The 10,269-nt window shown below is 32.8% G+C and overlaps 1 protein-coding gene across 1 annotated transcript; it reads left to right on the forward strand.

Moving 5' to 3' along the window:
• The first annotated feature begins 5,570 nt into the window (after positions 1–5,570).
• On the forward strand, positions 5,571–9,246 carry LOC114382973. The gene is made up of 5 exons (XM_028342529.1): positions 5,571–5,820; positions 5,940–5,966; positions 6,310–6,432; positions 7,289–7,709; positions 7,980–9,246. The coding sequence occupies exons 1-5, from the start codon at positions 5,762–5,764 to the stop codon at positions 8,760–8,762; spliced, it is 1,413 nt and encodes a 470-aa protein (XP_028198330.1). The 5' UTR covers positions 5,571–5,761; the 3' UTR covers positions 8,763–9,246.
• The last annotated feature ends 1,023 nt before the right edge of the window (positions 9,247–10,269 follow it).

The raw sequence follows: 10,269 nt of genomic DNA on the forward strand, positions 1-10,269 counted from the left end.
AATGTGTGTTTGGAGGGTGCAGTTTGTGTTGTATATGGATGTTAGTTCAAAGTGGTGAATTGTTGGGTTGTGACTAAAATCCATATGGCAGTTAATTCTATTATTGTTTCTGTTCTATTATTTATGATCCTTTCTAATTTAAAGGTCAGCTTGTTCTATATTGGATGGACCTTTTTTTTTGGATTGTATTAGTAATAAAATTTCTCTTTGCCCCTCCCGTGGATGCAGCCTAATCTAAGGGTGAACCACGTAAAATTCTATGTGTTCTTTATCTTCTTTCTCTCTTTCGTTTTACTTCTAATTATGTGTATGACATACTGGTTCACCAATTGTTGTTGTTCTTGTTTTGGTCTTCATCACTTTCATAACAATTAGATTAGTATTTGAACGTGTGTTGCTACAAGTTGGACGACAAGTCTACAACTTTTTGAGTTTGAATCTTAGTTGTGGTCTCTTAAAAAAATCTCATGAAGTTGCATTATATTCTCTCCTCTTGTGAAATATTAAGGAGCCCAAAATTGCAAAACTTACCAACAAACGAGAAGAATGCAAGGTTCTTTATCAACAATGACTGAGGTTTCCAGGTAATCCATTGAATAAAAATCAATATCAATATGCATTATCCAAATTTTAAGTCCAAAGTTCTATTTCCATTTTTGGTGTCCCTACCCTCAAGATTTTCTGTTAATTTAGGTGTTTATCTGAGGTACTTGCTGATTTAGTGATTTAAGAATAAGATAAAACGTGCTTCATGATCAGCTGAAAAGTAAGAATTCCTTTAGATAACCTATTCATGAAAAGCTTCATCATCAGATGAGGATCCACTTGAAGAATCACTGTCAAATGTAATGTTTTCTTCTTTAGGAGATGATGCTAGTGCTTCTGTTTGTTGTGAGGAGGAACATGTAAAGCATTTACTATTTAGTCCTTGAGCTATTAAGTCATGAAGAATTGAATGGCTTACAAAATCAGCAAGATTAGAAAATAAGTTATCAAAATAAGTCATTTGATGGGATTTATTTTCAAAAGTACAGACGGATAATGTACTCTTGTTTTAAGGGTTAAACTCACGAAGCCAATATAATGGGAGATATAAGATTCACTTGGTACTAAAGGGTGAAGGAAATAGGTAGTGGGTTCAAATCCCCTGTTAACAAACTAATAGCTTATATTTGTCCCATAAAAATAAAAAGCCAATATAATTTGAATGTTAGGGTATTCAAACTACTCAAGTAACTGCATAATTCAGAAAGAAAAAGTTAGGATAAATAATCAAAGTAAGTGAGTGGATAGAACACATGGCAAACAGAATAAAGTACAATCCTTGGCTGAAACACATTGGTGTTAGGGAGAGATCAGATACTTTATTGAAATCTTGAGCCATTTTGACTTTTTTTTGGTTGTTCTTTGAGGAGTATTTCCTTTCCTCACAATAATATATATATATATATATATATATATATGTGTGTGTGTGTGTGTGTGTGTGTGTGTGTGTGTGTGTGTGTGTGTATCTTATCCAAATAATTTAAAGTTATCCACAAATCATAGTGAATCGAGAAGTAAAAAACATGGAAGTGAGCTCTAGAACAAACCTTTTTGTGCTTTAGACTGCAACTTCTTGGTGTGCTTCCTAATAATCTTTTTAGCTTGTGTGTTCGTGAGATGCCTAGCAAAAGGAGCAATCTCTCCATCATATTCACTGAAATCCCCTTGAGTTTCATTCTCCACTTCTCCTTTCTTTGTCTTGTGCACAAATGCCTTTTCCTTGTGATGTTGAGTTCTAAATATTCCTTTAATGGATGTTACAAATCCATTAGCTGCTTCGTCATTTGGATGCTTAGGCCAAGCTGGTGGAAGCTTAACAGATTTTCCTGCCTGGCCTTCATTGTCACTCAAAATAAGGTCCATTTCCGGAGCAGAACTAGGGAGCTGAATCTGACCTTTGTCTTTAAATTTCTTCCACTACATGATCCACAACAATAAGACATTTAAATGAATTAAGCATAATCAGTTAAAGAATTTCACCAACTTGAGTATAAAGGAAACGAAAAAACTAAATATTGCTCCTCCATACTGAAATTGTTCATAGCATTACAATACACTCCCTCCATTCTGAATTGACTGATGTTTTTGTATTAAAAAAATCATATTGACTGATATTTTCAGTATTCATTGAGATATTTAAATATTTATTCCAATTTTATCCTCTAATAAATACTATCGTTGTCTTGAAAAACTTGATAATATATTTATTGAAATTAAGAAAGAGAGTAATTATATTTAATAAAATTCTCCCCTAATAAATACTATTGTCTTGGAATACTTGTTTTTCTTAATTTGTGTGAAAAACCTCTTGTCATTTTGGAACAAAGGAAGTATAGGCTAAGCAATCATTAAATAAAATACAAAATGTTAAGGTCCAGTGTAGAAGAGGAATATAAAGTCATGGCTTCATCCACTAGAGCACTTGGCTAGCTTAAAAAATTGCTTAAAGAACTAAAGTTTGGGAACACTCATTTGTGATAATTAAGATGTCTTTCACATTAGTTCACATATTTGGTATTCCATGAGAGAACTAAGCACATTTAGGTAGATTGTCATTTCATCTAAGAGAAAATTTTATTAGGTGATATCACCACTAATTTTGTCAATTCCAATAACTAATTGGCATATGTCTTCACCAAGTTTTTGAGGGGCCTACAAATTGATTATTTATGTAACAAGCTTGGTGTATATGATTTATATGCTTCAACTTGACAAAGAGCGTTGGATATCGTTAGATATGTCTAATTAAGGTAATTCTAGGATCTACATAAGTTGATAACTAGGCAATTAGGGTATTTGTAGTTTTGTCATGTGTTTTCTTTTCCACTCAACAATTGGCAAAAGCCATTTTAAATGGAATCAAACAACAATTTCACTCAAGTTTGTTTTAGAACGTCGTTATAAATTTGCAGTGGTAGTTAGGTATGAATAGTTGTCTACAAAGATAAACACAATGGGTATACATCCATTCATTATGGTTAACAACAAAATGAAAGGAGATCAGGAAACTCTAATTTGTTCATCACTTGCATTCCAATCACAGATTTCAGGACTCCCCATATGATATGTTTCTTAATTCGAGAGAAGAGTCTTCGCCAAGTTCCCATAAACTCCACTCAGTGAAATTGATCCATCAATAATTTCATATAACTCGCAACAAATCTTGACCCTTCATAGGTAATACATAATTCCACCTGCAAGAAAGAATGTATGATTCATAAGAAATTGGAATTATTTCAACACAGGTAGTGAAATGTGATGGGTGACAACTTTCAAATGGTCCAAAACTACTATCGATCTTACTAATTTTGATGTTGTGAAATTCCATTATCTTTTGTGGTCTAGATTTCTTCTCTTCAAGTGGCATAGCTGATAACGACTAATTATAAGTATATTTTGATGATTAAATTATAGAAGAAATTGTAATTTTTCTCTTCTAATTTTTTCTTTTCGAGCAAATAATTGTTAAATTAACATCATTTAAGTTTTTGTGTAAAGAATATTAAAAGTAATGAATTTATGAAGCTTAGTGAGTAAAATAAAGTCCAGAAAAATAGGAATAATTAAGGAAATCAAAGCTAAGTAAGGAAAGAAAACTAATTGAGGAAAGTAGAATAATTAAGGAAAGTAGAATAATTAAGGAAAGGAAGCTAATTAGGCTCTTTGACCAAAGTTAAAGTATACTAGTAGATGTAAGTATAAATTGAAATAATTATAAATAGAGAAAAATCATTAACATTATATCAAATAATAACTCTGGTAGGCTAAGTTCCCAACATTTTCATCTTCTCAATTTCCTTCTACAACATTATTGGATTTTCTCATATTTTCTATCTTTAATTAATTTAAATTCATGTTTAATTCTTTTTCTTGTTTGATTTAATTTTCAGCAATTTAATTTATTGTTTTCTATAATCTTTTCAAATCTTTTTCTTAATTAAATATTCATCTACCTAAGTACAAACAAAGTTTGTGTGGATTCGACACTCGAACTTCCGTTTTAATTTTATTACTTGAGACAAATTGATGCACTTGTCAATCCATCAAACAATAGCACCTTTGGAATCTTTTGGTTTATTGTTGGATGCTTCATCTGGTGCAACAAATTCATAAGCTACAGATTCTGCCACGGTATGTTCCTGTGTCTTGTCAAAAGAAGATGTCTTTCTCAACTCGGGGGTTAGACCAATACCAGGGTTAGCTTTGGCATTTTGTGCTTTGGATGCCTGCAAGCATGTTACCAAACTGTTTGGGGGTAAATCTATCTTGTTTCTTAAAATATCATAAATTTGGATTTTGAGAATAAAATAGCAAAAGGAGAAGAAGCTATATTCTTTCCTAGCTTTCCTACCAATGTAGTATAGCATTAGTCTTCCCATATTCTTTTTAAGTAAATAGTCATTTTTATTTTTAAATGTGTAGAACGCTAACAATTTATCATTGAATGTATTAGGTAAGCTCTTTCGTTAACAGTAACATATGAAAGTAACGGATGCATAGATTTGTCGTATTTTTTTTTTTTTTACTTTTAAGACTTAAAATTTAAATTTTCATCTTTCAAAAACAAATTTATCGCCATTCCAGATAAAAATGACTATTTACCTTCTTAATAATAATTGAAAGTCGAAACTTAGGGGTTGAGATATGAGAATTGAGACATATGAAAATGTTATGTGGCATGCATGGATGAGACCAATCCAAGAACAGACTTCATAGGTAGGGGTGGGTATGCAGGCCGGTCCGCCCCGCGTAAAGTCCGCCTGCATTGGTAGCGGACCAGACCAGCCCGCCCCACATTCTTACACGGACCAAATAAATTGGTCCGTCCCGGCCCCGTGGACCCCGCGGATCAAACGGGCCGGTCTGCGGGCCTAGTTTTAAAAGAATTTCAATTTCAATAAAAATACAACACAATCAAATTAAGTTCAATACAAATGTAAATAAAATCTTAACAATTAGTCAATTGCATCAATAAAATAAATAATGTGTTAACAAAAGAAAATCCAAGTAATAAATCTAAAATATGAAACTTAAACATCTTCAACAACAAATGATTTCATATTTGAAGCAATAAAATCCTAATGTAAGCAACCCGCGGACCCCATGGGTCAAACCCGCATAGTTTGCGGATTAAGTGGGACGGACCCAAAAATATGACATAACCAATAACCACTTAAAAAAATTGATCTGTTACTCGTGCAGACCGCAGACCAATCCATAGATCTGAGTCTGTTTATCCACCTTACTCATAGGAGACCCGCAGTTGTTAAATAAGTTCTGTACGTTATATGATTGATAGATTTTTTTTTTTTGAAGGCTTATTATTAGATTTATAATCAATTAGATTTGTGCCTTTTCCTTTTTGAATGAAAATCGTGACTTTTTATCTTCAATAACATAAATACACAATATCCTTTGTTTCTTTTTAAAAAACAAACTTTGCTTAATTTTTGCTTTTTAGCGCAACGACACGAACATATCTTTTTCTTTCTCAATTATTTCCCCGTCTTTTCCTTCGCTTTCTTTCATTGGCTTATTTGGAAACAGGGAGAGATACGAGGAAAGAGGGAGCAATGATTAAATTGACCTTTGGTCTTCTCCTTCGCCACTACGTTGTTACTACTACTTCCTTTTACTACTACTTCCTTCTCCATAAAGTTCTTGTCTTTGGACTTTGGTTGAAGAAAAGAATAGAAGTGAGATTGAAGGTGAAACAATGGGTTGGATAGAAGCCATTTACACGCTTTTAACCAAATCATTCACCGTCCTTTCCTGGTACTCTTCTCTTCATTCTTTTTTGTTTTCAACCAGTTATTTCAAAATTTAGTTACAATCATTGGGTCTTATTCTCTAACATTGATGTCTTCATTTTTTCTATTTTTTTGGACATGCAGGCCTCCAGTCAGTTTTCTTTGTCCATTGTAAGTACCTATACTCTTTGGTTCTCTTATATATAAATTATAAATTTATAATCTATAACAATAATAAAGGGAATATCCCCATTTGGTTTACACATTTTTGTTAAACTTGTTCATCCTTTAACTGTTCTTCAAACCACTCACTTTCTCTTTAAAACTTTCATCTTAAATTAAATCAAATTTAATTTATATATTTTTTTTCAAAAAAATAAGAAATGAAGACAAGGCATGCCTGTCTTTCTGCTAGTTTTTCGTTAAAAAAATAGTTTTTTGTTTTCTTTCTATGAGACAGCAAGAGAAAGAGAATTGTGAAATTCTTACTTTAACATCTATTTATTTTTTGCAGGTTTGTTTCTGTTCGGGTAATGAAGAGTGATTCCCGGTCCAGCAACCAGCGATGTCTCGCTTTTTGGGTTTTGTATTCCTTGTGTATGATCATGGAAGGGGAACTTTCAGTGCTATTTAACTGGTAATTTTTTGTTCAGATGAGAATTAATTGATAATTTGGCAAACTCCTTTTTGCATCCGCAGTGTAATTAGTATAGTTTAATCATTAAGCTCATTTAACTGTTCATGCATATTGTGATAATTTTAATTTCCACTATAACTACAAAATTTGGTTCCTTTAATCATCAGTCATGGTTAGCTTCTGGATTGCTGGAGCTTGATTGTAGTCTTGTTTAGTGGAATGATGTTTTTCTTTGCATGTGTGCAAACAACTTTGTTGATTTTTAATAAACTTTTCTTTAATAGGCATTGGACAAATATAAAATATCTCTTCCTATATAGTCATTTCATATCATGTCCTTTTTTGTGAGCATTTAGCACACATCCATCTTACCATACTTATGTTATTCCCATGTTTTTCTCTTGTTGTGTCTATAAAATTCAACATTCACGTTCATAAAATTCAACTGGTCTATATATATATAAATTAGTTTACGAGTTTACTAGATTGAAAATGTTGAATTTTTTAAGTTCAAGGATTATGATCCAATGTCACATTCAGTAAAGATTTATGATACATGTATAGGATGTACTCAATGTGTCCGAGCCTGCCCAAGTGAAGAGTTAATTTCTTCCCTTGATTCCTCAATTAAAAGCATATCATCTGCAAAAAGCATGCATTTAGGGATAATTTTTTGTATGTCACTGGCAGGGTTAGGAAAGAAAAAGAAAATATAGACTACTAAACATGACAGTTCATCCCCCTGCATTCGTTGTCTATTGCATGAAACCAATCATAACATATGCTTATGTTTGAATATCCTGATCTTTTGATTTTCTGCTACCATTTTCTCATTTTTAATTGGTTGTTGTCACAGCCTCCCATGGTGGCCTCATGTGAAATCCATAGCAACTATCTTGCTGTTGATACCTTATGTTGGTGCAGCACCATATGTCTATAAATTCTTAATTAGACACTACTTTACTTGGAGCCTATTTACAAGGACATCAAACATCTTCAGTGAGAAGAGCACACATTTGGAATCAGATGAGGATAGTAAACTTGTTGATGTCTCTGACCAGATGACAAGTCAAATACAAGAAAAGAAACTTGAAGCATATCAAGTATTGGTTTCAAGTTTATACCGCAGTATTTTCATGCCTTTACAGCAAATTACTGACAACTTCAGTGAGAAGAGCAGAAATTTGGAATCAGATAAGGATAGTAAACTTTTTAACGTCACTGACCAGACAATAACGACAAGTCAAATAGAAGAAAAGAAACTTGAAGCATATCAGGTATTGGTTTCAAGTTTTTGCCCCAGTATTTTCATTTAATTTCTCATCTATCTGTTAACTCCAAATATGCAATTGTCATACTAAATGTCATGATGAATTTTCACTTGCAATTATATTGCAAATATTTCAAATTTGTTTACATATAAGTTTTCACCATCTACAAGGACTCAAGGAGGTGACTGCTTATCTGATTTTCATCTACTCTAACTCTATTGTGTCATTGTCTGGATAGATATTAATGTAGACTTTTTGAAAAATTGTTTGCATCAGGAGACAGATGATATCGCTGGTTGTGACAAGACAGAAAGCAGTTACACAAGGCTAACTATTAAAAATCTAGTCCAGAAGGAATGGAGTTGTGCATTATGTCAGATTAGTACAACCAGTGAAAATTGCTTAAGGGCACATCTTAAAGGGAGGAAACACAAGGATAAGGAAAATGAGCTTAGAGTTGAGTTTTCCTCTACTCAGAAAAGAATCAAAGGGATGGTTCTACTAAGGAATCTCAACCAAATTGCAAGCATTCTCAATCCAGTTTCCAGATCCATAAGATGGTGTGAATGGACAAAGCCAGAGTTTGGATGGACAAAATTAAATACTGATGGTTCTATTCATAGTAACACTGTTAGTTTTGGTGGGCTGCTTCGAGATTACAGGGGTGAACCAATATGTGCTTTTGTCTCCAAAGCTCCTCAAGGAGATGTTTTCTTGGCTGAGCTGTGGGCCATATGGAGAGGCCTTGTTCTTTCCTTGGGTCTTGGGATTAAAGCAATATGGGTGGAATCAGACTCCATGAGTGTTGTGAGGACGGTTAATAGAAAGCAACTTTGTCCAAAAGCTGTTGGCTATTTGAACCAGATATGGAAACTGTTAAAGAAGTTTGATAAATATCAAATTTCTCACTCGTGGCGCGAAACTAATAGGGCAGCAGATCATCTTGCTAAGATGGATCTTTTGGCAAATGATGTGGTTTTGTCGCCAGTTGATTTTCCACCTAGCCTTTCCAGAATCATTGAAGATGATGCCAAAGGAACGAAATATCGTAGACGATGATATCTAACTCTCAAGGTTAGTTTCAGATTGCGAATGGGTTGATGGGAAGGTAAGTACAGATAAAAGAAACAAAATTAGAAAGCCCTGAGTGGAAACTTATGCTCCAGCTTCCATTTGGAGGAGTTAACATCACTGTTTTAGGCTCCACTAAATTCAAGATGAATATAGAGTTGCTGCCACCAGCAAGTGACGTTAATTACGTTGTAGATAGCATATTTAGACTTTTACTGCTTAGTGATATTGTTATGATCCTACATTGTCTGAGTAAATGGCCAAAGTATCCTTATAAGTTATGTTTTGTAGTTAAATTATGCCTTCTCCATTCTCAATTTTGTTATGGTGCGGAAAATCTTAGTCCTGATATTGGGAGTGTTAAGATCCTATCACGCTTGGCTATATGGTAATGGTGTCAAAAATCTTTTAGAATTCTGGTTTGCAATCATGGATAAAAGGTGCAATATATATTCTTGCGATATTTAGTAGATCATCCAGTCTAAGTTTCTTCATTTTTTTTTTCTTCCTAAAAATATGCTTCCTTAGCTGTACTTGCTATTGATAGAGCTACCCTTGGTTTTTGTTGATATGGAAAATTTAATTTTGTTTGACTAAATTTTCTATAGCATTGAACCTCTAATTCTCTCTTCTCATTCTGTTACCTCCGGAGAAGAAAAGGAAAATAGAAAATAATACGTGACTGAGAAAAATGGATAATGTTTTGCAGACACTCAAGCTAGTCTACATCTTAAGGTACGAGCACTTTTAGTCTTTATATTTACCCTATAAAATTTTGTAAGCAAATATAGAGGAGTGTTTTCTTGGTACAAGCACTGATAGGCTTGTAAACAACATCATATGAATTTTGTTATCGTAAAATAGTATCCTATATAAAATTTTACGAGCACTTTTAGTCTTTATATTTACCCTGTGTGCAATATAGTCTCGTTAAATAAATAAAAATATAGTACTTAGTTTTACAGCAAAACAAATAGAGTACTTAGTCCCTACAAAGTTGTATTTTATCCATTTACTCCTTAAAAATATAGTGACTAAAAATTTTTCAAGGACTAAAATGAAAAAATCACTATTTTATATGGACTAAAAGTCAAAAAAATTCATATCAACAACTAAGTTATTGGCGGAGACTATATAATAAATAAAAAAGTAATGACAGAGACTAAAAAAACATGTTATTTTATAGAGACAAAAAATATCTTAATCCCAAAATCATATTACTATATAAGTTGCATCTTAATAAGTCGAGCAAAAGAAGAGGAGAGTTACTATATTAATTAGTCAACGAGTATGCTAAAAGATATAGGATACTCAAAGATAAACCACAATGCTTTCATCAATTCATATTATTAAAAAGTGTCTTCTATGTGTCAATATAGAAATAGCAACAATGCATTTATGCAACGGTGAAAGGGTCATTCTTCCGACCGCATCAACTCTTTGAAAATATTCATCATGATTATCAAGGGTTTGTACAATGTGAAGGAATGCATCC

This window comes from Glycine soja, chromosome 14 (genome assembly GCF_004193775.1).
Source record: "Glycine soja cultivar W05 chromosome 14, ASM419377v2, whole genome shotgun sequence".
Lineage (NCBI taxonomy): Eukaryota > Viridiplantae > Streptophyta > Magnoliopsida > Fabales > Fabaceae > Glycine > Glycine soja.

What these genes read in the sequence shown, in the direction of transcription:
- LOC114382973 (XM_028342529.1), top strand. Translation starts at nt 5,762, where the DNA reads ATGGGTTGGATAGAAGCCATTTACACGCTTTTAACCAAATCATTCACC. An exon ending in TCATTCACCGTCCTTTCCTG is followed by an intron (nt 5,821 to 5,939) that starts GTACTCTTCTCT and finishes TTGGACATGCAG; the next exon opens with GCCTCCAGTCAGTTTTCTTT. An exon ending in AGAAACTTGAAGCATATCAG is followed by an intron (nt 7,710 to 7,979) that starts GTATTGGTTTCA and finishes TGTTTGCATCAG; the next exon opens with GAGACAGATGATATCGCTGG.